At 33.8% G+C, this 27,519-nt stretch overlaps 2 protein-coding genes across 2 annotated transcripts; both read right to left on the bottom strand.

Moving 5' to 3' along the window:
- Positions 1 to 1,432: 1,432 nt before the first annotated feature.
- LOC148166290 (sterol regulatory element-binding protein 1-like) lies at positions 1,433 to 10,593 on the bottom strand. Its single transcript, XM_088048948.1, has 9 exons — positions 10,424 to 10,593; positions 9,612 to 10,375; positions 5,861 to 6,284; positions 5,442 to 5,805; positions 4,947 to 5,391; positions 4,714 to 4,891; positions 4,361 to 4,662; positions 1,920 to 2,081; positions 1,433 to 1,866 (listed from the first exon to the last, which is right to left on the bottom strand). The coding sequence occupies exons 1-9, from the start codon at positions 10,485 to 10,487 to the stop codon at positions 1,510 to 1,512; spliced, it is 3,060 nt and encodes a 1,019-aa protein (XP_087905074.1). The 5' UTR covers positions 10,488 to 10,593; the 3' UTR covers positions 1,433 to 1,509.
- A 999-nt stretch (positions 10,594 to 11,592) lies between these two features.
- Positions 11,593 to 13,526, bottom strand: LOC148166289 (uncharacterized). The gene is made up of 3 exons (XM_088048521.1): positions 12,270 to 13,526; positions 11,901 to 12,000; positions 11,593 to 11,690 (listed from the first exon to the last, which is right to left on the bottom strand). Exons 1-3 carry the CDS (start codon positions 12,777 to 12,779, stop codon positions 11,593 to 11,595), a joined length of 708 nt encoding a protein of 235 aa, XP_087904647.1. The 5' UTR covers positions 12,780 to 13,526.
- Between the last annotated feature and the right edge of the window lie 13,993 nt (positions 13,527 to 27,519).

Below are 27,519 nucleotides of genomic sequence, written 5' to 3'. Positions count from 1 at the left end.
AAAAATGTAAAAAATCCAAAGATATTGTAAAGAAAATGCAGACTCAACAGAATGTTGGCAAAATTAGGAAACAAAAGCAGAAAAACAAGTAAGAATCAACAGAAAAATAAAATTTAAAAAAACCTAAAATCGAATACAACTTTCTAGAGCCAAATATCAATTTTTTGAGACTTTGCTTTCAATTTTTTTCTCGCTTTCTTTTTACAGCCATCGAGTTTTCCTTCTTGGAAATCGAAAGAGCCCATCAAAATCTACCTACATAAAAATTTTCATTACGATTTTTCCACCATTCTCAAAAATACAAAACATTTGATAAATCGATCAACTTTGGTCTTTAATATCTTGGAAAATAATAGTCGTAAAAGAAATATAAAAACATCTCTGAACTCGTTGGACAATTTTCTATAAAATGGTATCGTTTAATCAAAAAAAAGTGTATTTTTTACAGCGATCCAGGGCTAAATATCAAATATCAATCCTCTGAATAAATAAATATTTCAAGCGCTCGTTGAGCTATTAATATTCCGACATTTATCGTCTTATCTTATTGTGCTTCACCATCTTCAGAACATTTTTCTTCGCAAATCACTTTCAGCCGATTAACCGTGGAAGTTCTATCTTCTACCCACGCGATTTTCCATGTCGCAATCGACACAACATAAATTTTCCAACAAATATTTCTCTTGTCACTTTCATTTTCAAATAAAGTGTTCAATCTGCAGTTATAATAATAAACAGACATTAAAAACTAGATAATATAGCCAACAGATCGCGCGCTGAAATGAAACGTGATAGTCTGCCAAATCCATAAACCCACAGATTTATGGCAGAATTGCTGATCGCGTGTTACCGCGGCGTCGGAGGGCACTGGACGTCGCGACGTCGCTCCTAAATGACTTCATAATGAGTATAGAAAACAGACGGATTGAAGATGTTGAAGGTTGTTTTACGTGGGATAGAAACGAGCAGACGCCGCAAACCACTTTCACTAAAAATATTCATTAAACTGTGATGACTAGCTGGCGCAGAAAAAGAAGGTTTTTGATTGAATGCCATCGGAGCACGTAGACTTTGGTAGTTTTAAACGTAATTTAATCGGCTTTTCCGGATCTCCACAAAAGCGATGAAAAGCAGACATTTCTGTCCACTCTGAAGTAAAAATAGTTTTCCATTCCATGAAACAGATTCGTCTCGAAGTTTTTATGATTTATAGTTTCCCGATGGCGAGCATTAAAATAGAAGCGACTTTTTGTTGAGGCGGCCTTGATTTAGTTCGTCATGTTGGTAGCGCGTTGACATTGCCGGACTATCAATAATGTCATCGGTGTGTCATCATTTAACCTCAAACTGTCGAAAAACGCTCGCGGAATTTCTAATCATTCTGTTTTTTATTGATTCTTTATTATCATTTTTTTTCTCTAGAAAAACTTCCTAAGATCAAACAACTTTATTAAAAGAAATTGTACAAAATAAATAATTTTCCACTAAAAACTAAATCAAACAAATAGGTCAATTCGTGGCCGAATTAGCCCCGAGGGTCTTCATCAACTTGTAGCACTCCTGCAACTTCTTCCTGTCGCCTATCCTCTCCATCGTCTTCGCCGCCTCCACCAACATCCCCGCGCGTTCTCCAGGCGACGACATCAACTGCCCCGGAAGATGCTTGCACGCCATGTAAAGTGCCGTCGCATGTTGTCGCTCGCCGCCCACATCTTGCTGGCTCTTGTCGCCTTTCCCGCAAATCATTGAAGATCTGGCGTGACGTTGGCGCAAGCTGCGATCTAAGAGTTGTTGAGTGCGGCCGGGGGCGGCGCCCGCCATAAGGCGGGCGGTGGCTTCGTACAGGAAAACTCTCGGTAAAGCGGTCTAAACAAAAAAAATAAATTAATAATAGTGGCGAAGGTGGAGTTGGAACTTACGGGGATGTGTTGGGCGAGGGTTCTTAACGAGGAGAGATCCTTCTGGAATGTCGTTAAGAAGTGGTTGGAGACGGGGATGGGGGTGGAGGGGTCCTCGGCGGTGTCTTCCCAGAGGGAGGTGCGGGTTTCCAGGATCCAGTCGCAAACCAGCAGTTGCGCCAACTGGAAACAAAAAAACGTTGCAATGTAATCATACTCGGCGAGCGAAGCGAGCTGTGGTTCCAAAACAACTCGATTTTTTTATATTTCAGATCCTTTGAATATTTTTCTTGGATTTTTAATTGACTTATTTCTTCTTGCTGAGCTTCCAAAAGCCTCTTTTACAGTTTTTGGCGAGCGAAGCGAGCTATATCACTACAATATTTGTACTATTTTGATATCCTAGATCTTTTAGCTGCTATTATTTGATTTTTTCGAGCACGTTCTAAGACTTCTTTCTCTTCTTGAGCTTGCAAAAGCTTATTTGACAGTCACTGGCGAGCGAAGTGAGCTATATTCACTACAAGTTGTAGTTTAACAACTAGACACTGTAAACTAAGACTAGAAACTAGAAACAAAATAAAACATTGCAATACAATCATACTCAAATTCTTTTCGGCGAGCGAAGCGAGATGTGCTTCCAAAACAACTCGATTATTTTATATTTGAGATCCTTTAGAATATTTTTCTTAGACCTTTAATTGACTTATTTCTTCTTGCTGAGCTTCCAAAAGCCTCTTTGACAGTTTTTGGCGAGCGAAGCGAGCTATATCACTACAAAATTTGTAATTTTTTGATATCCTAGATCTTTTAGCTGCTATTATTTAATTTTTTTGAGCTTTCTAAAAATTATTTCTTCTTCTTGAGCTTGCAAAAGCTTATTTGAAGCTTTCCGGCGAGCGAAACGAGCTATATTCCCACTATAAGTTGTAGTTTAACAACTAGACACTGTAAAATCTATCAAAATCTAAACAAAATCCTTGAACTGTTGCGCCGACTGAAAACAAAATAAAACGTAATACTCAAATTCTCTTCGGCGAGCGAAGCGAGCTGTGCTTCCAAAAGAACTTGAATCTTTTTATATTTCAGATTCTTTGAATATTTTTCTTGAACTTTTAATTGACTTATTTCTTCTTGCTGAGCTTCCAAAAGCCCATTTGACAGTCTTTGGCAAGCGAAGCGAGCTATATCACTACAAAATTTGTAGTCTTTTGATATCCTAGATCTTTTAGCTGCTATTATTTGATTTTTTCAGGCTCGTTCTAAGAATTCTTTCTTCTCCTTGAGCTTGCAAAAGCTTATTTAAAAGTCTTGGGCGAGCAAAGCGAGCTTTATTTCAACTATAAGTTGTAGTTTAACAACTAGACACTGTAAAATCTATCAAAATCTAAACACAACGTCCTTCAACTGTTGCGCCAACTGAAAACAAAATAAAACGTTGCAATACAATCACTCAGATTCTCTTCGGCGAGCGAAGCGAGCTGTGCTTCCAAAACAACTCGATTTTTTTTATATTTCAGATCCTTTGAATATTTTTCTTGGACTATTATTTGACTTATTTCTGCTTGCTGAGCTTCCAAAAGCCCCTTTTACAGTCTTTGGCGAGCGAAGCGAGCTATATCACACTAAAATTTGTAGTCTTTTGATATCCTAGATCTTTTAGCTGCTATTATTTGATTTTTTCGGACTCGTTCTAAGAATTCTTTCTTCTCCTTGAGCTTGCAAAAGCTTATTTAAAAGTCTTAGGCGAGCGAAGCGAGCTATATTTCAACTATAAGTTGTACTTTAACAACTCGACCCTGTAAAATCTATCAAAATCTAAACACAAAGTCCTTGAACTGTTGCGCCAACTAGAAACAAAATAAAACATTGCAATACAATCATACTCAGATTCTCTTCGGCGAGCGAAGCGAGCTGTGCTTCCAAAAACAACTCGATTTTTTATACTTCAGATCTTTTAGAACATTTTTCTTGGACTTTTAATTGACTAATTTCTTCTTGCTGAGCTTCCAAAAGCTCCTTCGACAGCTTTTGGCGAGCGAAGCGGGCTATATCACTACAAAATTTGTAATCTTTTGATATCCTAGATCTTTTAGCTGCTATTATTTGATTTTTTTGTGCTCATTCCAAGAATTATTTTTTCTTCTTGAGCTTGCAAAAGCTTATTTGAAGCTCTCCGGCGAGCGAAGCGAGCTATATTCCCACTATAAGTTGTAGTTTAACAACTCGACACTGTAAAATCTATCAAAATCTAAACACAAAGTCATTGGTGGCTCAAATGAGAAAAGTTTCCAAAATGGCGACTCTAAGATGGCAAACACAACAAAATCGCCGCAAAATTACGCTTTGAGTTGCACTGAAGAAACACTGCACTGCTAGAACAACATGCAATGCAACTACAATGCACCCCAACCCGCAACATCCCCTTCAAACTCTTTATACCCAATTAAAATTAAACTCACCAAAATCAAATTATCCTGCGGCTTGCAACTAGAATACGTCAAACTATCCGTCAACAACTGACTGGCATAATCGCATTGCTTCAACAGTTTCTTCTGCGACACGCCCCCAACTGTTAGATAATTCTTCCGCGCCATATAAGCCGCAAGAAGGGCCTTCGGGAGCGGATCTTCCAAAGAAATCAACGGTTCTGGAATAACCTCCACTTTGTTGTACAAATCTTCAAGTTTATCTTCACCCAACAACCAATGCGAGGCGACATCGACGACGGAAGTCCACCAATAAGCGACCTCATCGTAATTATCTGCGGTTTTGATTGGTTGAAAAAAAAAACAAAGTGACACGTGGTACTCACTGTTTATCTGTTTCTGATTGAAGACAGTGTGCACGTCAGTTGTCACGTTGTCAAACAATAAGTTGACGTAAGTTGACACGTCGGTAATGTCGGTCTTTTTGTCTTCATACACGTCGTTTTTATTCCCTGGGGTTGTTAGAGTTTGGAGAGCAGTTTCAAGGAGATGTTCTCGGTACGACTAAAATATTGTGAGCGTGTTACGCACACTATTTTATCTAACGAATGGTACAAACCTTCATGGCAAACGACAAAGGATCGGAAACGTTCCCAATACAACTAAACGGTAAATTCGTGGACTTTGCGTCATACAAAAACTTCTGGGAAGCGAAGAATTTGAATCCGTGAGGTGTCAACAACCACTGGAGTCTTGGTGGTATCGGATCGCAAGAGTTAGTCGATGCTAATTTCGCCAAACCCAGATAATATCTTTGTAGTCCTTGTAAAATATTCCAACACGATGCTTTAATTCTCAGAGTTAGAGCCACGTAAATGTCGATCAACTGAACAGATTTCATTTTCGCTTTAGCTGCTTCGGACAGATTTAAGGCACTCAGCGCCGTTGTTAAACCAAGAAGATGGCAGGTTTCTTCGGGTCCATCGACCAGTTGCAGCTGGTGGAGGTCGTGGAACACCAAAGACAATTCTCGGCAGGAGGTGAGGGCTTCGTATCTCACTTCGCTGCAACAGAAATTTATTTAAATTGTTGTTTAGTTGTCATATTAGATTACCTATCGACGAAGAATCCTCCGACGTGTCTAGACAACCACCTCCCAATCCACAAGCGATGCATGATCTGCCGGAAAACCTGCCAACACAGCGACAGCACCAACTCGAACCTGCTGGTCGCCAAAGCGATGCCAAAAGTCTGCAAACACCTCCGGAGCTCCTGCTTTGCTTCGATTTTATCCCCACTTTTGATATACGCATCGGCTTGTCTTCTATGCCTCCAAAACTTCTGCGCTTCCTTCGAACTACTCGATATCACGGGGTCGCCATAAACGAACATCTTCACCAAGCAAAATCCGAGAATCAGCAAGTTCATGCACCACAACATCAACGAGGAGCCGATGGATGCGCCTTGGCCCCATTGCACTGAAAATTAACACTTTAACTTTGAAATTTTTGGTTCGGATTAGCGAGGTCTTACATTGCAGAATCGTTCTTCTATACCCCGCCCCATTGTCGTCTTGTCCTGAAGACACTTGATTGATCAAAACACCGAAAGGATTGAACGCGATGACGGCGAACATAAACATGCAAATAGTGAGACGAGTGTGGTCCAGAAGTCCTTTGGTGATTCCCACGGACTCTTCGTCGCTGTCGTCTTTGATCTGGGTGCTGTACTCCGGGCTGGAGGGTAAAGAATGGTCGGGGGAGAAAGACACGTCTGAGTGTGGGGGTGTGTCTTGTGGGGCGTACTCGATGTTGTTGCCTGTTGTAAGAAGGTCTTTGAGTGTGTTCTGGCGGGCCGCCATCTTCAACGCCATGTTTTCTTGCTTCAGGCGTGTGTTGGAGTTTTGCAGAAATTTTATGTACTCGATGGTTTTCTTTAAGATGCCGGATTTGTTCAGCTGGAAAGGAAACGGAAGGTGCAAAGAGGAAGGAAATCGAGTTAACATTTTTGAGATAAGTATTTTTCAAAATTTCAAGAACTTTATTCTTTTGTGCACCACAGGCGACACATAGAACTTAGTGCCCAGGATGGATTTTATGTATATCTTTGTTGAAATCGTACAATTTAGACTCATTTACCTAAGATTCAGGTAAATTTATTACTTTAGATTTGTTAATTGACTGCTCTAAATTTCAAAATTTTAGAGCAAGAAATAAAGTTTTTAAAAATTTTTATTTCGAAGACGAACTAAAAATTTTAATGACATTCGCTTAAATTCCGTAACTTTGTTAAATTTTATCCTAAAACTGTGAAATTTGGAGGTTTTACTACTTTAGACTTGCCTATTTACTGCTCTAAATTCCAAAATTTTAAAGTGAAAAATAGTTTTTAAAAAATTTTATTTTGAAAACGAACAAAAAATTTTCATGACTTTCACTTAAATTCCGTAACTTTGTCAGATTTCATTTTAAAACTGTGAAATTTTGAGGTTTTACTTCTTTAAACTTGCTAATTTACTGCTATACTTTTCAAAATTTTAGAGCAAGAAATAGAGTTTTTAGAAATTTTTATTTTGAAGACAAACTAAAAATTTTCATGACTTTCGCTTAAATTCCGTAACTTTGTCAGATTTCATCCTAAAACTGTGAACTTTGGAGGTTTTATTACTTTAGACTTGCTAATGTACTGCTTTAAATTTCAAAATTTTAGAGCAAGAAATAGAGTTTTTAAAAAATTTTATTTCGAAGACGAACTAAAAATTTTCATGACTTTCGCTTAAATTCCGTAATTTTGTCAGATTTCATCCTAAAACTGTGAACTTTGGAGGTTTTATTACTTTAGACTTGCTAATAATGTACTGCTTGAATTTCAAAATTTTAGAGCAAGAAATACAATTTTTAGAAATTTTTATTTTGAAGACAAACTAAAAATTTTAATGACATTCGCTTGAATTCCGTAACTTTGTTAAATTTTATCCTAAAACTGTGAAATTTGGAGGTTTTACTACTTTAGACTTGCCTATTTACTGCTCTAAATTCCAAAATTTTAAAGTGAAAAATAGTTTTTAAAAAATTTTATTTTGAAAACGAACAAAAAATTTTCATGACTTTCACTTAAATTCCGTAACTTTGTCAGATTTCATTTTAAAACTGTGAAATTTAGAGGTTTTACTTCTTTAAACTTGCTAATTTACTGCTATACATTTCAAAATTTTAGAGCAAGAAATAGAGTTTTTAGAAATTTTTATTATGAAGATAAACGAAAAAATTTTCATGACTTTCGCTTAAATTCCGTAACTTTGTCAGATTTCATCCTAAAACTGTGAACTTTGGAGGTTTTATTACTTTAGACTTGCTAATGTACTGCTTTAAATTTCAAAATTTTAGAGCAAGAAATAGAGTTTTTAAAAAATTTTATTTCGAAGACGAACTAAAAATTTTCATGACTTTCGCTTAAATTCCGTAATTTTGTCAGATTTCATCCTAAAACTGTGAACTTTGGAGGTTTTATTACTTTAGACTTGCTAATAATGTACTGCTTGAATTTCAAAATTTTAGAGCAAGAAATACAATTTTTAGAAATTTTTATTTTGAAGACAAACTAAAAATTTTAATGACATTCGCTTGAATTCCGTAACTTTGTTAAATTTTGTCCTAAAACTGTGAAATTTGGAGGTTTTACTACTTTAGACTTGCCTATTTACTGCTCTAAATTCCAAAATTTTAAAGTGAGAAATAGTTTTTAAAAAATTTTAGGTTGAAAACGAACAAAAAATTTTCATGACTTTCACTTAAATTCCGTAACTTTGTCAGATTTCATTTTAAAACTGTGAAATTTTGAGGTTTTACTTCTTTAAACTTGCTAATTTACTGCAGTACTTTTCAAAATTTTAGAGCAAGAAATAGAGTTTTTAGAAATTTTTATTTTGAAGACGAACTAAAAATTTTCATGACTTTCACTTAAATTCCGTAAATTTGTCAAATTTCATTTTAAAACTGTGAAATTTGGAAGTTTTACTACTTTTAACTTGCTAATGTACTGCTCGAATTTTAAAATTTTAGAGCAAGAAATACAATTTTTACAAATTTTTATTTTGAAGACAAACTAAAAATTTTCATGTCTTTCGCTTAAATTCCGTAACTTTGTCAGATTTCATCCTAAAACTATGAACTTTGGAGGTTTTATTACTTTAGACTTGCTAATGTACTGCTTTAAATTTCAAAATTTTAAAGCAAGTAATAGATTTTTTAGAAATTTTTATTTCAAAGACGAACTAAAAATTTTCATGGCTTTTACTTAAATTCCGTAACTGTATCAGATTTCATTTTAAAACTGTGAAATTTGAAGGTTTTGCTAGTTAAGACTTGCTAATTTACTGCTCTAAATTTCAAAATTTTAGAGCAAGAAATAGAGTTTTTAGAAATTTTTATTTCGAAGACGAACTAAAAATTTCCATGACTTTGGCTTAAATACCGTAACTTTGTCAAATTTCATCCTAAAATTGTGAAATTTGGAGGCTTTATTACTTTAGACTTACTAATGTACTGCTCTAAATTTCAAAATTTTAGAGCAAGAAATAGAATTTTTAGAAATTTTTATTTCAAAGACGAACTAAAAATTTTCATAACTTTGGGTTAAATTCCGTAACTTTGTCAGATTTCATTTTAAAATTATGAAATTTGGAGGCTTTATTACTTTAGACTTGCTAATGTACTGCTCATAATTCCAATATTTTAGAGCAAGAAATAGAGTTTTTGGAAATTTTTATTTCGAAGACGAACTAAAAATTTCCATGACTTTGGCTTAAATACCGTAACTTTGTCAAATTTCATCCTAAAATTGTGAAATTTGGAGGCTTTATTACTTTAGACTTGCTAATGTACTACTCTAAATTTCAAAATTTTAGAGCAAGAAATAGAGTTTTTAGAAATTTTTATTTCGAAAACGAACTAAAAATTTTCTTGACTTTGGCTTAAATTCTGTAACTTTGTTAGATTTCTTTTTAAAACTGTGAAATTCGGAGATTTGACTACTTTAGACTTGCTAATTTACTGCAAATAATCAGCCTTATGCAAATTATTCCGAGGTTCATGTTTATTTTGCCTGGGCTATCAGTTTGAGTTAATTTTCAAGACTACCAACTGTGTATATTTGGTTGCCTATATCCACAAAGATCTTTGATCCAAGATTGCGCCATACCTCCCCCACATTTCTTACAATTTTTCCTCGACTTGACAACAAATAAAACATTTCCACGTAATCTTAGATATCAAAGTGCACATACCTTAGCGTCTGTCCCCACAATCATATTCTTCAACTCCACAATCTTATCATTGATGCTAGTCCTGTACTTCCTCTCAATAGCATTATGAGCACTCCTCTTCACCTCCTTCACCTTCACCTCTTTGCCTGTCCCCTGAGGAATCCTATTAATAGCCACCTTATTCTCAGCATCCAAAACCAATGGAATTCCAGTGGTGAGAATCTGAGCCCCACTATTAACAAGAGTGTGTAAAGAAGGCTGTGCTGAATTACTAGTAACAGCAGTGGTGTACATCACTGTAGGTTGGCTACTCTGATTAGACTTAACAATCTTCAAGTTCAACAACTGCTGCATTTTATCTGAAGGAATCTGATTCAAATTCTGTAGAATCACCGGTTGATTCTTCTGTATGTTCTCACTCTTAGGGGTACTTGACTGTAAAATAATGTGCTGGTTGTTCTGCTGAAGAGGCAAACTTGAATAAACCAGAGGCTGTGATTGGGAGATGATGACAGCAGTGGGGTTCTGGACATGTTGCACCTCTGGAGTTGTCTTCACCGTGTACGGCTGGGTCGGATACTGGGGTGCTTGATACCCAAGAGTGAAGCCCCCAGGACTCTCCTGTTTTGCAGGAGACAACGTCTGGGGGTCCAACAACGTTGTCTCATTGATGTTGCTCAAATCAAAACTGACATCGTCCATGGGGAGGTCCAAGTGAGAGAGCAGAGCGTCGTCAGGGAAAAGCTCATTTTTCAAAAGCTCGCTCTCGCAGTTTGTCAGGATATCTGCAAAGTTCGTGGAGGTTGGGAAAAGGGCAAATTGTCTTCACTCACCTTCTAGGCCTGGCAATTCGTTTAAGTTAAAGTCGCCGCTAAATGGCGGAATATTTTCGTCCATTTTCGCGATTTATTTAAACTTCGTCACTGGAAAAGTATCATAACACGACATAAACATCAGCATAGGCAAACCAGCGAATCAAGTGTCATTTTGAAATCGGGTGATGTGTGACGTCAGAAACGACGATTGGGGTGACATCTACGTGCATCTCTTAAAACCTTTAAAAGGAATCTGTAATTACAGAAACTTGTAATGTAAAAAAGATTTTTTAATTTAAATGAATGTTGAATATAATCAATTTATATGCATTTTATTCATTTTTTAAATTCGATTAAAAGTACAAGATAAAGTCTTTATTTGTTGTTAAATTTTGCCTAAAAGCGTTAGAATTTTAAGTCGCTCTGCTGATCAGCCAATCACAGAGCCGCATTTTAAATTTCGCGCCTAGAAAAAAAATCCGCAGGAAAAATAAGGCTGAGTTCGCTTCGATTTTCGTTCGATTGAATTCTCGTAAGAGTCTGGAAAGTCTAAAGAGTTTATAGAGTCTAAAAGATCTAAGATCTAAAGGGTTTAATGGGTCTAATGGGTATAAGGGGTCTAAAGAGTCTAAAAACTCTAAAAAATTTAAAAAATCTAAAAGCCCTAAAAGGGTCTAAAGAGTTTGGAAAAAAAGAAAAGGAAAAATTCTTTGATTTTTGTTCGATTGAATCCTCATAAGAGTCTGAAGGGTCTAAAGAGTCTATTTTATAGAGTCTAAAGGATCTAGTGAATCTTAAAGATCTAAAGGGACTAATGAATCTAATGGGTTTAAAGGGTCTAAAAGATCTAAAGAGCCTAATCTGTCTAATAGATCAAAAAAGGTTTAAAAGGTCTAAAAAATCTAAAAGATCTAAAATTTGATTGAGTCCTCGTAAGAGTCTGAAGGGTCTAAAGAGTCTATAGGGTCTAAAGGGTCTAGAAGATCTTAAAGATCTAAAGGGCCTAATGTGTCATTAAAAGATCTAAACAAATCTAAAAAATCTAAAAAACCTAAAAAGAATAATAGGTCTAAAAAGTTTAAAGGTTAAAAAAAAAACAAAAAATTCTTTGATTTTCATTCGATTGAATCCTTGTAAGAGTCTGAAGGGTTTAAAGAGTCTATAGCGTCTAAAGAGTCTAAAAGGTCCTAAAGGTCTAAAGGATCTAAAAGATCTAAAAGGCCTAATGGGTCCAATAGGTCTAAAGAGTCTAAAAAGTCTAAAGAATTTAAAAGGTCTAAAAGACCTAAAAGGAATAATAAGTCTAAAGAGTTTAAAAAACAAAAAAAACAATAATGAATGAATGAATATAGGTCAAAAACTACTAAAAACGAATCCTAAAAACTGAAATACTTAAAAGCCCTGAAACAGAAGAAGAAATAAAAAATAAAATAAAAAAAACAATTCAAATAAACTATTTTTTATTCAACTTTTTTGTGGGTGTAAGATCAGTTACAGGCAGAGTCTTCTAACTCTTCATTTTCTTCGGAGTCACTTGTGGAAAATGTAATTGCAAACAACGGATCATTCCTCCAATCGTGCACGGGAATTTCTCTCTGCAATTAATTTTTACTGAAATTACAGTCAAAACCAACAAATTTTAGTCGTCATATTTTGGCAAAAAGTAACATGTCAAAACTAATTTTTTGCTCGCAACTGTAAGAAACATACATAACAAGCATTTAAAAAAATCGAGCAGCCTAAAATTAGTGACATTTAAAAATTTGAGGTACAAAAACATAGTATGCCGTGTTCAAAATGTCATTAGAAGTGTCAAGTTTTTTCAGTGTTTCCAAATTACGAAAAACCGTTTTTTTTGGCTTACATTTTGGTGCTCGGATGGCGACGTTTCTTCGCATCTTTTTAACATCTCAGAAGGAATTCCGATGACGTTAACATAACATGGTGAATTAAGTTTAACATCGTCCTTGGATAACATTTTTGCAGCCTCTTTATTATCATCGTCAGAAGACGCGGTCTCACTACTGTCGTCCATGCTAGAAGTTAGAACTCTTGAAGATCTTCGGCACGGTCGAATCTCTTCACTATTGGAACTATTGGTAGAAATCGTAAGAACGCGTTTCTTCCCTCGCTTTTTCATGTTTTTTTTTGCTTTCTTTTTGTGACAATAATAAATTAGCATTTTTCTAATGATTTTTGTTTGTTCCCATAAAGTGTTGACTTGATTTTGAATTTGTTCTAAGAAATCCTGCGAATTTGCTTTGGTGAATTCTTTTCGCAATTTACGGTCGACTTCAGACGATTCTTTCACGATTGAGTTGAGATAAGTGAATTCACGGAGAATCTTTAGTAATGAACGTTTCGATGATTTCATCTTCAGTCTAAAAATTTGACGTTTTTTGATGGTACTAATGAGTGGTACTCACGTGACAAAATTTAAAAGCGATCAAACCAACAATTCAGTGGATGGAAAGTTTTTCTCTACTAAAAGAAGTTGAATGGTAAAATAGAAACTGATAAAAGCACGTGCGTAATGTTGGTTGCCTATATTCCACCCAAAGCAGCATTCCTTCGATTATAAAACTAATAAATTAAAAGACAAATATTTTGCTTGTCATTTACTTGCACCGCCACGCCCACATTAGAGTCAAAAAGAAAGTCATTTAACACATTCTTGCACCACCAAAAGAATGTTAATTTCAACGTAATTCGCATGTCTTTTTCCGCGTCTTAAGCAGCTTTGAGCCCTCAACACTGCAAGAATTGTTCCCAGTGCCGCGCCTGCTTTTTTCTCCTCCATTTTTTATGAGAGCGTCCATTGTATGCAGACGCATTTCCTGCTAATCCTGCAGCGCGTTGTGGCTGGTTGTCGTCCATCGGGGCTCTTCGGCACGCATTTGCCGAGTCTGGTGGATGGTGTCTGGTGCGTGAGTAAACAAGCGACGCAACGAAGTATTATGCGTGGAGGCCAATGCTCTGCCGAATGCAACGCGGTCGCGACTGTTGAAGGACAAGGGTCTAAATTCAATGACCTAACTTTAGAGGACCTTTAGAGGACATGCAATGCGTATGCAAGCCGCGACGGTGTCGGAGAGACGAGGGGATTATGCCAGTGGCGTGCCCAGAGGGACAAGAAGAAAAAAACTTTTTTTTCTTAAGTTGGTAGTCCGGCAACACGTCGTCTTAACGTCTTAACGTCACACTGGCAGGGCTGCCAATATCTTTGGATTTTTTTTAATCTGGAGAATCAGTAGAAAAAACCTGACATTGCGAAATTCCCTGCATTTTTAAGGTGGCGAATTCAAACGATGACCATGACCTACCTTACTGCGAGACACATTAAAATCAGCAATTTCAGTTTTTTTTCAATTTGTAATTTTGGAGATTTTCAGATTTCTAAATAAACATTTGCATTTAGGGTCAATTTAAACTCAATGACCATAAATTAAATTAAAAAATTGTAGGAGCAATAAAAATTCTAGTATTTTTCTAAATAAAAATTTGTAACTCAAGTAATTTTCACGCTATGATAATGAAATTTAGGGATTTTAGTACTTTGAGCACTTTTATCGCTTCCACCAAATTAGAAAATTTTCGACCAAAAAAGACAGCTTTTAGAAATTTTATATTTTTATATTTTGCAAAAGAACTAAAGACTTTCATTTTTTTAAATAAAAATTTGTAATTTTGGTAATTTTTACGCTGTGGCAATGAAATTTGGGAATTTTACCAAGTTTAACACGTCTATCATCTCCACTAAATTAGAAAATTGTAGACCAAAGGTGACAGTTTTTAGAAATTTTCATTTTGCAGAAGAACTAAAAATTCTCATTTTCTTTAAATAAAAATTTGTAATTCTGGTAATTTTCATGCTATGACAATGAAATTTTGGGATTTTCTTAGTTTGAACACGTTTATCACCTCCGCTAAATTAGAAAATTGTAGATCAAAAGAGACAGTTTTTAGAAACTTTTATTTTGCAAACGAACTAAAATTTTCAATTTTTTTAAATAAAAATTTGTAATTCTGGTAATTTTTACGCTGTGACAATGAAATTTTGGAATTGTACTAGTTTAAACCCGTTTATCACCTCCGCTAATTTAGAAAATTGTAGACCATAGGCGACAGTTTTTAGAAATTTTTATTTTGCTAATGAATTAAAAATCTCCATTTTTTTCACAGAAAAATTTGTAATTCTGGTAATTTTCATGCTATGACAATGAAATTTTGGAATTTTCCTAGTTTGAACACATTTATAACCTCAGCTTAATTAGAAAATTGTAGACCAAAAGTGACAGTTTTCAGAAATTTTTATTTTGCAAACGAACTAAAATTTCCAATTTTTTTAAATAAAAATTTGTAATTCCGGTCATTTTTACCCTGTGACAATGAAATTTGGGGAGTTTACTATTTTGAACACGTTTCTCACCTCCGCTAAATTGGAAACTTGTAGACCTAAAGTGATAGTTTTTAGAAATTTTTATTTTGAAGAACTAAAAATTCTCATTTTCTTTAAATAAAAATTTGTAATTCTGGTAATTTTCATGCTATGACAATGAAATTTTGGGATTTTCTTAGTTTGAACACGTTTATTACCTCCGCTAAATTAGAAAATTGTAGACCTAAGGTGACAATTTTTAGAAATTTTTATTTTGCAGACAAACTAAAAATTCTCATTTTCTTTAAATAAAAATTTGTAATTCTGGTAATTTTCATGCTATGACAATGAAATTTTGGGATTTTCTTAGTTTGAACACGTTTATCACCTCCGCTAAATTAGAAAATTGTAGACCATAAGAGACAGTTTTTAGAAATTTTTATTTTGCAAACGAACTAAAATTTTCAATTTTTTTAAATAAAAATTTGTAATTCTGGTAATTTTCATGCTGTGACAATGAAATTTGGGGATTTTACTATTTTGAACACGTTTCTCACCTCCGTTAAATTAGAAAATTGTAGACCAAAGGTGACAGTTTTTAGAAATTTTTATTTTACAGAAGAACTAAAAATTCCCAGTTTTTTTTAATAAAAATTTGTAATTCTGGTAATTTTCATGCTATGACAATGAAATTTTGGGATTTTCCTAGTTTGAACACGTTTATAACCTCAGCTTAATTAGAAAATTGTAGACCAAAAGTGACAGTTTTTAGAAATTTTTATTTTGCAAACGAACTAAAATTTTCAATTTTTTTAAATAAAAATTTGTAATTCCGGTAATTTTTACCCTGTGACAATGAAATTTGGGCAGTTTACTATTTTGAACACGTTTCTCACCTCCGCTAAATTAGAAAATTGTAGACCAAAGGTGACAGTTTTTAGAAATTTTTATTTTGCAGAAGAACTAAAAATTCTCATTTTCTTTAAATAAAAATTTGTAATTCTGGTAATTTTCATGCTATGACAATGAAATTTTGGGATTTTCTTAGTTTGAACACGTTTATCACCTCCGCTAAATTAGAAAATTGTAGACCAAAAGAGACAGTTTTTAGAAATTTTTATTTTGCAAACGAACTAAAATTTTCAATTTTTTTAAATAAAAATTTGTAATTCTGGTAATTTTTACGCTGTGACAATGAAATTTTGGAATTTTACTAGTTTAAACCTGTTTATCACTTCCACTAAATTAGAAAATTGTAGACCATAGGCGACAGTTTTTAGAAATTTTTATTTTGCTAATGAACTAAAAATCTCCATTTTTTCAAAGAAAAATTTGTAATTCTGGTAATTTTCATGCTATGACAATGAAATTTTGGGATTTTCCTAGTTTGAACACATTTATAACCTCAGCTTAATTAGAAAATTGTAGACCAAAAGTGACAATTTTTAGAAATTTTTATTTTGCAAATGAACTAAAAATTTCAATTTAAAAAAAAATCTAATTCTAGTAATTTTCATGCTGTGACAATGAAATTTTGGAATGTTACTAATTTAAACCCGTTTATCACCTTCGCCAAATTAGAAAACTGTAGATCAAAAGAGACAGTTGAAAAATTTTTATTTTGCAAACGAACTACAAATTCCCAATTTTTTTAATAAAAATTTGTAATATTGGTAATTTTTACGCTACAGCAACAAAATTTGGAGATTTTCCTACTTTGAACGTCGACTGCGTTTGTAAATCTATTTGCAGATCGCACGAGCCGCCACTGGCAAGCCAGATGCCGGTACATCGAATCTAGAAATTATCTAGGAATAAAAAAAGCTCACAGCGACGAGACCTTGAGAGCTAGTTTTTACAGTTCGAAACCTCGTATTCTTGAATTCTAGGGCAAGCAAAGACTTATTGGAGAAAATCAGATCTAAATGGACAACTGTCCTCATGAAAAACGCCAATTTATAACCCATTTAACGCTATACGGGCAGATAATGGGGCTCATGAGCAGTTTACTGAATGACGCATCCGTTTTTTAGTCCATATGTTGCACACGATTGAGCAAATCTAATGCAATTTGATATCCAATTATATTTCGATGGGACGCCGACGCCACTTTCGATGATTAGATTACAATGCGCCCTTATAAAGTCTAAAAACGCGATTATTAGAGTTTTATTTGGGAAAACGTCTCATATTTGTACTGTTCTAGTTTGTTTCATTTTACTTCAATTTGTTTTACTTTTTTACTTTCTTCAATTCTGTGTGGACTATTCGCCACATTCCACCCATGTCTGTTTTGGTGGCGTCCACCCATGCATGACCACACTAGGCTAGGCCAAGCCAGCGTCTCTTGCATAGTCCCTTAGCCCCTTCTCCCTTTGCATCCTCTTTATTCATAACCCTCGATGATCTTCCGGTTCCAACCCGCAAGAACCGTCATGAAAGTCAAATGAAGTGTCGCGCCGCGGCCTCTTTGACACCCTACGTGCCATCACCGTCACCACCAGAATGGTTAACAGGAAAAAAATTGAGTAATATTTACAATCTCCGGACGATGGCAGTCAGCCAATCAGCCCCCCGACGAATTAAAATAATTTGCTTTATCTCAGACGGTCGCCCCGCGCCCCTCACCCGCAGGAAAGACCTTTTTCTGCGTCTGGGGGAGTTTCGTCTCCGTGGGTTGGTAATTGAGAGAGGTGCGCCCCATGATTCGCTAAATTGTTTGTCTAAACTGTTTTAGAAATCGGTCACGTGCGCTGGTGAAAGTCGAAAGCATTGCCAACATTCGGCCGAAATTCGAGGCCAACAACAATTAATTACTAAGTAAATTTTAGCTCGGAAAAAAGGTTAACGTAAGTTGGGTTTAGTGAGGCCAATAACCTTGTCCTGACTATCTAATCCATGTGCATAGCGATCTTGGCAGCGTGTATCTTCCAGTTTAAACAACCCGAAAAACGGGGATAAATATTTAAAAACGAACCGGCGTTATACAAACTATAAATCCACCGATTTAACGGCGAATAGAAGGAAAACAATTAAATCCGATACGTTTATGACGCTAATCCACCACGCGGAAGTTTTACTATAATTTCGTGCGGTGCACCCATTGGGCTAAAAATAGTCCATTCAGATTCAGCCAAATGAGTCCAATGAACTTTTCGCAAAGTTATTTCTACGCACGTATAAACAACTTTCCATTCTTTCTATTTCCGATCAATTTCGTCAAACAGGAGGCTGGGGAATTTTAAGTGGGTTGGTAGCCTTGCTGAGATGGTTTCAAACTGTCGACAATGACATTACGTGGCATTTGGTATTTTTAGCAATAAAAGTGATTAGAGAGTTGAGAAAGTTAACCTGACAAATACCGAAAAAATTACTAAAAATGGTCAAAATCTCACTGCTTTAAAGGAATTTTAGTGAAGAAGGAGAAAAATAAAGAATGAACCTAAAAACAATAGAACTTCATTGTTGAATTTTAAAAAATTAGGCGAATGAATAAGAAAAAAGTGATAAACATAGAAACACGAAAGAAGTAAAAGAAGAAAACGAAAACACCAATATTTTATTTCATATTGTAACAAACAGCTGAACGAGAAATAAAGGAATTCTAGAGAAAATACATTAGAAAAATAGGGGAAAATGTATACAAAGAAGAAACAGTAGAAAATTTAAACAGAAAAATAAATCGAAATTAGAGAAAAATCGGGAAGAATGACAAGCAAAATTCGTAATTTTGGAAATTTTAACGCTACAAATATGAAATTTGGAGAAGTTACTACTTTAAAGTCGTGTATTAATTCTACCAAGTTGCAAAATTGTGGAGCCAAAGACTCAAATTTTAGCAATTTTTAGTTTTAAAACAGAGCAAAAATTTGTGATGTTCTTCACTAAAATTTGTAATTTTGATAATTTTAGTGCTGCAACTATGAAATTTGGTAAAGTGATCATCTTTGAGTCATATATTAACTCTACCAATTAGAAAAAATGTGGAGCAAAAGGCACAAAATTTAGAAATTTTTATTTTAAAGACGATTTCAGATGTTCTTCATTAAAATTTGTAATTTTGGTAGTTTTAGTGCTACAACTATGAAAATTGGTAGAAGGACTATTTTTGAGTCAAATATTAAGTGTACAAGATTGCAAAAATGTGGAAATAAAGACGCAAATTTTAGAAATTTTTATTTTTAAGACGAAGTAAAAATTTCTGATGTTTTTTACTAAAATTCATAAGTTTGGTAGTCTTAGTGCTACATTTATGAAATTTGGTGAAGTGACTATTTTTGAGTCATTTATTGACTCTACCAAATTGCAAAAGTGTGAAGCTAAAGACACTTACTTTAGAAATTTTTACTTTTGAGACAAAGCAAAAATTTTTGATGTTCTTGACTAAAATTCGTAATTTTGGTAGTTTTAGTGCTACAACTATGAAATTTGGTAGAGTGACTATTTTTGAGCCATATATTGACTTTACCAAATTGCAAAAGTGTGGAGCTAAAGACACTTACTTTAGAAATTTTTATTTTTAAGACAAAGCAAAAATTTTTGATGTTCTTGACTAAAATTCGTAATTTTGGTAGTTTTAGTGCTACAACTATGAAATTTGGTAGAGTGGCTATTAATAAGTCATATATTGACTCTACCAATTTGCAAAAATGTGGAGCAAAATACACAAAAATTAAAATTTTTTATTTTTAAGGCGAAGCAAAAATTTCTGATGTTCTTCATTAAAATTTGTAATTTTGGTAGTTTTAGTGTTACAACTATGAAATTTGGTAGAGTGACTATTTTTGAGCCATATATTGACTTTACCAAATTGCAAAAGTGTGGAGCTAAAGACACTTACTTTAGAAATTTTTATTTTTAAGACAAAGCAATTTTTGATGTTCTTGACTAAAATTCGTAATTTTGGTAGTTTTAGTGCTACAACTATGAAATTTGGTAGAGTGATTATTAATAAGTCATATATTGACTCTACCAATTTGCAAAAATGTGGAGCAAAATACACAAAAATTAAAATTTTTTATTTTTAAGGCGAAGCAAAAATTTCTGATGTTCTTCATTAAAATTTGTAATTTTGGTAGTTTTAGTGTTACAACTATGAAATTTGGTGGAGTGACTGTTTTTGAGCCATATATTGACTTTACCAAATTGCAAAAGTGTGGAGCTAAAGACACTTACTTTAGAAATTTTTATTTTTAAGACAAAGCAAAAATTTTTGATGTTTTTGACTAAAATTCGTAATTTTTGGTAGTTTTATTGCTACAACTATAAAATTTGGTAGAGTGGCTATTAATAAGTCATATATTGACTGTACCAATTTGCAAAAATGTGGAGCAAAATACACAAAAATTAAAAAATTTTATTTTTAAGGCGAAGCAAAAATTTCTGATGTTCTTCGTTAAAATTTGTAATTTTGGTAGTTTTAGTGCTACAACTATGAAATTTGGTAGAGTGACTATTTTTGAGCCATATATTGACTTTACCAAATTGCAAAAGTGTGGAGCTAAAGACACTTACTTTAGAAATTTTTATTTTTAAGACAAAGCAAAAATTTTTGATGTTCTTGACTAAAATTCGTAATTTTTGGTAGTTTTATTGCTACAACTATAAAATTTGGTAGAGTGGCTATTAATAAGTCATATATTGACTGTACCAATTTTCAAAAATGTGGAGCAAAATACACAAAAATTAAAATTTTTTATTTTTAAGGCGAAGCAAAAATTTCTGATGTTCTTCGTTAAAATTTGTAATTTTGGTAGTTTTAGAGATACAACTATAAAATTTGGTAGGGTGACTATTTTTGAGTCAAATAATAAGTCTACAGAATTGCAAAAGTGTGGAAATAAAGACACAAATTTTAGAAATTTTTATTTTTAAGACGAAGCAAATATTTCTGATGTTTTTACTAAAATTCATAATTTTTGTAGTTTTAGTGCTACATCTATGAAATTTGGTAAAGTGACTATTTTTGAGTCATATATTGACTCTACCAAGTTGTAAAAGTGTGGAGCTGAAGACACTTATTTTAGAAATTTTTATTTTTAAGACAAAGCAAACGTTTTTGATGTTCTGGACTAAAATTCGTAATTTTGGTAGTTTTAGTGGTACAATTATGAAATTTGGTAGTGTGGCTATTGATGAGTCATATATTGACTCTACCAAATTGCAAAAGTATAGAGCTGAAGACTCAAAATTTAGAAATTTTTATTTTTATTACCCCCGGCGCATCCACCATTTTGGCGACATTTTTAAAAAATTAACCTTGATGAGTTCATCAATTTTTTTATATTTGTTTGTATTATTATATCATATTCAGTTAATAATACGTAATTTTGTATTTATCTTTTTACACTTAGCGCCAACTATTGTACAATTTTACACAAATTTTAGAAATCGTAATTTTAGTCGTTTATTAAATCGTCACCTTTGATTTGTTTAAACTGAGGCAAATTAAAGAAATTCGTACATTTATTTTATTTGTCAAAATAATGACTTGTTAAAATTAGTTGCTGCTAAATTAAAACGTCGCCAATCAACCAAAATTTCCTTGGAGAAAACATGAGAACTTCAATAATGCACCATGAAGTGGCTTCCTCTTTTTTAATCTGTCAGTCATTTCGATGATTTATGGCCTGAATTATTCACACCATGCACAAGCAATTACTCTCCTCTTGTCCTCTCCCAAGAAACAAAACTCTTCTTCATATTATGAAAATTTCAGAACTGCAGCGTCCGAACAATTGTGAGCAATTATTAAAACCCAATTTAAATTCAAATCGCACCATAACAATCTATTTGGGTTATTAAACCTTCAAAGCGTGGAGTAATCAAAAGTACAGCGTTTTATTTTTAGACGAGTCATTCTCTGTAACGGCACCATCGAAATTTTGGCTTCAAGCTGTGATCGTGTGGCGAAATATCGACATTACATCTTGCACCTGTACCAATAAGTTCAATCTTTCACTCGGAGAATTACAATCACTTTTTATCTACATCGTTTTACTGTTATTTATTATTCATATTGCAACTCTGAATTGTGTTTTATTGAAGGATGAGATTCCTATCGCTCGATAAGCTTAATAATTTTTATAATTTGCTGAGCACACGTCCATCTGCTCGTCTGTCGTAAATTAAACGATTCTAACATCATCATTAATTAATTGAAAATTTCGTAAAATAGTCGTGTATAATTGGCCGTTGCAAAAGGTGAATTAAATTGTTGTTTTTTAGGAATTCGTTGAATTGATGCCATTTTCAATTCGCCCTGGTCAGTCGGCAATTCCCATCGTCCCAAAACCCTTTTTTATGGCCCTATGAGAGCGCAATTTATTTCAGATCCCGTTACAGCGGAGTGCAATTTGTAGATAGCCCCCATCAAACCACAACCCTTGCCTCTTTTACGACCCAAAAAAGCAAGAAAAGTTGAAAGAAATTTGCCCGCTGCAATAAAAAAATTGCATGGTTTATGGCGTCATTCTACCCTTTCGCACCCTTTTGCTTTATTGTAGTTTTTTTGTGGATTTATTGCGAGTCGACCTTGAAGGAAAGGGTGCAGTTTCGAAGAAGGGTAAACGAACAGTAAATTATCTGATGGGACTGTGTTATTATCGGTAGCGGAATGACTGAGAAAACTTGCTTTTTAATTATTGCTTTTCATTGTTCTTTGATTGAGTCATTATTTGAAACGGTTGGAAAAGTAACAGGGTGAGGTTCTTATTAAAATTGGGTTGTCAGCGGAACGGCCCTTGGCGTAAAAATGTAATTTCATGGCGTAACTGAGGTGGTGAATATTATAATAATAAAAAATTCTTCAATTAGTTAAAAATCTCAATAATAAAAATTTCTAAATTTTGTGTCTTTTGCTCCACGCATTAGCAATTTGGTAGAGTCAATATATGACTCAAAAATAGTCACTTTACTAAATTTCATAGTTGTAGCACTAAAATTACCAAAATTACGAATTTTAGTGAAAAACATCACAAATTTTTGCTTCTCTCTTAAAAATAAAAATTTCTAAATCTTTAGTTTTTTGCGCCACAGTTTTGCAATTTTGTAAAGTCAATATATGACTCAAAAATAGTCACTCTACTAAATTTCATAGTTGTAGCACAAAGATTACCAAAATTACGAATTTTAGTGAAAATCGTCTAAAATGTTTGCTTCGTCTTAAAACTAAAAAATTCTAAAATTAGTGTCTTTAGCTCTACATTTTTGCAATTTAATAGAGTTAATACATAACTCAAAAATAGCCACTCTACTAAATTTCATAGTTGTAGCACAAAGATTACCAAAATTACAAATTTTTGTGAAAATCGTCTAAAATGTTTGCTTCGTCTTAAAACTAAATAATTCTAAAATAAGTGTCTTTAGTTCTACACTTTTGCAATTTGATAGAGTCAATATATGACTCAAAAATAGCCACTCTACCAAATTTCATAGTTGTAGCACTAAAACTACCAAAATTACGAATTTTAGTCAGAAACATCAGAAATTATTGCTCCGTCTTAAAAATAAAAATGTCTAAATTTTGTGTCTTTTGCTCTACATTTTTGCAATTTTGTAGAATCAATATATGAGTCAAAGATAGTTATTCCTCCAATTTTCATAGTTGTAGCACTAAATTTACCAAAATTGCGAATTTTTGTAAAGGATATCAAAAATGTTTGTTTTGTCTTAAAAATCAAAATTTCGAAAATTGGTGTCTTTTTGCTCAACACATTTTCTGAAGTTATTTGTGCTCATTATACGCAGAATTTCACGCGAAATCCAAAACTGTGCGAATTGTCAATGTACGTCCACAAATAAAAGAATTAGAAGCGATTCAATTTTCGAACGGTGAATTTTTAGTACCTTTGTGTATAAAGCTTGAAATCTCTCTTATTTTTGCAGCAATCCTATACTGTTGCTACTCATTTTACGCAGAATTTTTCGCTGAATCCAAAAGTGGGTGAATTTTTCTCGTACGTCACTAACCAACCGAAATAGAAGCGATTAAAGTTTCGGAATGTTTTCAAAAATTTCAATGACTTTGATATCACGTTAGTAAATAACGTCGCTATCTGTCACTTTTGGAACTACATAAATGACTACTCAACCTCAAACTGTCAACCAACAGACAGAACTACCAACCCAATCAATACAAAAATGAAATTAAATTTAACCCTCCCAGACACACTAAAACATGCAAAAACATCGAATTCCGCGCCGAATCAACAATTTATTGACCCTGATCCAAACAAATAACTTTTATTTGATTTAACCTACTTTCTATCAGCCGTCAATAACCGAGTCTATAATAATCCACGAATTTTAATCATTTATCCTAAACTCTTCGATTTTGACAGTGGGACTATTGACCGTAGACGTCACGGGCACTGCTCCAATTTTTCATGGTTTTCCTTTAAAAAAGCGTAGAGTGAATGGTTGCAAAAGTGTGGAACAATACAAAAACCACTTCGTCATTGCCAGGAAGTAAATGCACGTGAAAGATTTCCTGAGAAAAGCGTTTATGGTTGGCTTGCGAACGAAAGTTAAAAAGTGTTGAATTTAACTAACGGTTTTGGCAGATGGCTTGCTAAAACCCGTGGAAGCGATTCTATGAATATTTCAATGGGATGGACTAATTGTTGGTTTAACTGTCTCTGGACAAATATTTGGTGAAGTCTAATGAGGCGGACGTATTGAGAAGAGTGTTGGTAGCACTGGCAGTTCGAAAATGACTAGCTAAATTTAGTTTAAATTTTATTTTTTGTTGATGAATTTGAGAGTTTGTTGGTAGCACTGCCTAATGCCCAGTTCTAAAATGTCATTTTTGACAGATATGAAACGTCACAGATTTGATAATCCGGCCTACTAGACTGATCAATCTAGATAAGTTATTGAAGATTACGACACAAATGAAACAAGAAATTGTTGAAATGTCAAACAAGTGAAAACAGCGTAAAGTGAAGATAGTAAAATAAAGATAACAAAAATATTGAATTAAAACTGTCAAGGAAGAAAGAACAATTGGAAGAAACAAAATTTTTTCATCTTTTTTTTATTTATCTTTCCATTTTCTTTTATTTTTCTTTTTTTCCTAAGCTCCATTATAAGTTTCATCGTTTGTGATTATAGACAATGTCACTTTTGACGTATGACAGTTCAGAAACGCCAAAGATTAGACATAAAAATAATCAGAGCCTACTAGATTGATCAATCTACATAAGTTATTGAAGATTTCGACACCAATAAACGAAGAAACTGTTGAAATGTCAAACAAGTAAACAAAGCAAAAAGTGAAGATAGGGAAAACAAAATATTTTAACTTTAGAGGCGAAGAAACGCGAATTGCAGACTTCCAATAAAGAATTACTTTTTCTTTTTATTAACATTTCCATTTGTCTTCATTCTTCTTCATTTTATTTTCATTTTCTTCTTTTTTCTTCAACGTTCCTTGCAAGTTTGACAGTTTGAGGTTATAGACATACAATATACATACGTCACATGGGAAAGTTGGATTACCAACATTAAAAAAATCAGTCTACTAGACTGAGGACAATGTAAAAAAATAAAAAAATGTTCAACTGTCAAATAAGCTAAATAGAAAGTAAACAGAAGAAAAATAAAAATATCGAAGAAGAAAAGCAAAATGGAGACTTCTATTAAATTTTTTTTATCTTTTTCTTCAATCTTCTTTTGTGACATGACAGCTATTAAGCGTCGCAGGCGAAAATTGGGCTACCAACATAAAAAATACAGAGCCAACTAGACTACTTGCTTTAGATAAGTTTTAGAAGTCTTTTGGTAAATTGAACAGACCCGGACTGATTAATTTTTTGATTATTTTAGAATTTCGGTTCAAATATTTAACAAAACCGAGATCAAAAAGTATGTTGGTAGGCACTGTCTGATACATAAATCTAAAATGTCATTTTTGACAGATATGAAACGTCACAGATTTGACATGAACATAATCAGGCCTACTAGACTGATGAATCTAGATAAGTTATTGAAGATTACGACACCAATAAAACAAGAAACTATTGAAATGTCAAACAAGTGATAAAAGCGAAAAGTGAAGATGGGAATAACAATATATTTGAACTTTAGAGGCGAAGAAACGCGAATTGCAGACTTCTAGTAAAAAATTACTTCTTTTTTATAACATTTCCAATTTTATTCATTCTTTTTCATCTTTTTTTCATTTCCTTCTTTTATCTTCAACGTTCCTTGCAAGTCTGACAGTTTGAGGTTATAGGCATACAATATAAGTCACATAGGAAAGTCGGATTACCAACATTTAAAAAATTAGAGCCTACTAGACTAATGACAATGTAAAAAATATTGAAGACTATGACACTAATGAAAGAAAAAATGTTCAACTGTCAATTAAGCTAAACAGAAAGTAAACAAAAGAAAACTACCAACATTAAAAAATCAGAGCCAACTAAACTCCCTGTTTTACATAAGTTTTAGAACTTTTTTGGTAAATTGAACAGACCCGGACTAATTTATTTTTCGATCATTTTGGAATTTCAATATTTGATCCAACCGAGATCAAGAAGTGTGGTGGTAACACTGGCTGAAATGTCAAACGTGCGAGAGGTCGCTAGGATTAGTTTCTCTGCTTTTTTGGTAAAATGCGTGCATCTTGCGGTCCCACGCACAGACCCGGATTAATTTTTTTTCGGATTACTAGTATACTAATTCCGGTTCGTCGCGCCGCCCGGTTTACACCCCTCAAAAAAGGATGTTTACAGTATTTTGCAAACAAAGGCGAGTGTATTGAACTACAGATGTTAAAAATAACGCAACAGACACAAAAATAAGAAGCCGCCATGATGTCGGTCGTCTTTTTTTGACCTTTACCTCTTTTTGTTTGTGATTTAGCGATTCGTTGATAATTCTGCATTTCCGTCGTTCGCGGGGTTAAACGTTTTCCTGTTTGTCTCGGCCGATAAAACAAAACTATGTTTTATACAAATAAAAGTAAAAGTGTCAGGTGGAGCGGACGTCTACCTGAGCCCACAAAGACGAGGGCGAAGGGCGGGAACCGCCCTTACGTGTTTTTTGCTACGCTATTCATAAATTACCCCATCAACGTCATAAGTGGAGATATTTTATCGTAAATCATAAATTCATGTAAAATCCCCTTTTTATGGTATTCTAGGGCTGCTTTCTCAAGGAACTAACAAAACAGATTCCACCGATTTCGAGGTCGGCCGTATCGTCTGGCAGTTTTTTGTGCTGCTGGATGCTGGATTTCAGCGTTCTTTTAGATTTACCCCGTTCTTGCCCTTGGCCAACCAGACGGAGCGAGGGTAGGCGGATGGAAGGGGGTGCACCAGAACCAAAGAACCGCCACGCATAATATTACGAAATTTATCTTGGGAACGAGGCGGAACATAAAACGGCTCAGTCGTTTCATAAATTTTCATTTGGGAAGAAAAGACGACGATTTCATTAGAACCACGCCAAGCGGGTTGGGTTGGCAACACTACCTGTCACTGGGCGTTCATTAATTCGCTCTTTATCTTTGACTTTGCAACAAAAAAAATATTTTCTTTGTCCAAAAATTGCACTGGAGGATCAAATTGAAAAATAAATTTCGTTGTTTTTTTTATTTTATTTTTTTATTCTTCTTCATTTTTTTTATCGTCTTATGTCCATTTTCTTCTTTTATTTATAACTTTCTAGCGTTTTAGAGATGTGATAACAATGTAGAAAAATATTGAAGATTACGGCAGTAATAAATGAA

The sequence above is a fragment of the Gnatocerus cornutus genome, unplaced genomic scaffold, assembly GCF_029298725.1.
Source record: "Gnatocerus cornutus isolate USDA-ARS CGAHR unplaced genomic scaffold, icGnaCorn1.1 ctg00000023.1, whole genome shotgun sequence".
Lineage (NCBI taxonomy): Eukaryota > Metazoa > Arthropoda > Insecta > Coleoptera > Tenebrionidae > Gnatocerus > Gnatocerus cornutus.
This window is presented reverse-complemented; position numbering and strand designations above follow the sequence as displayed.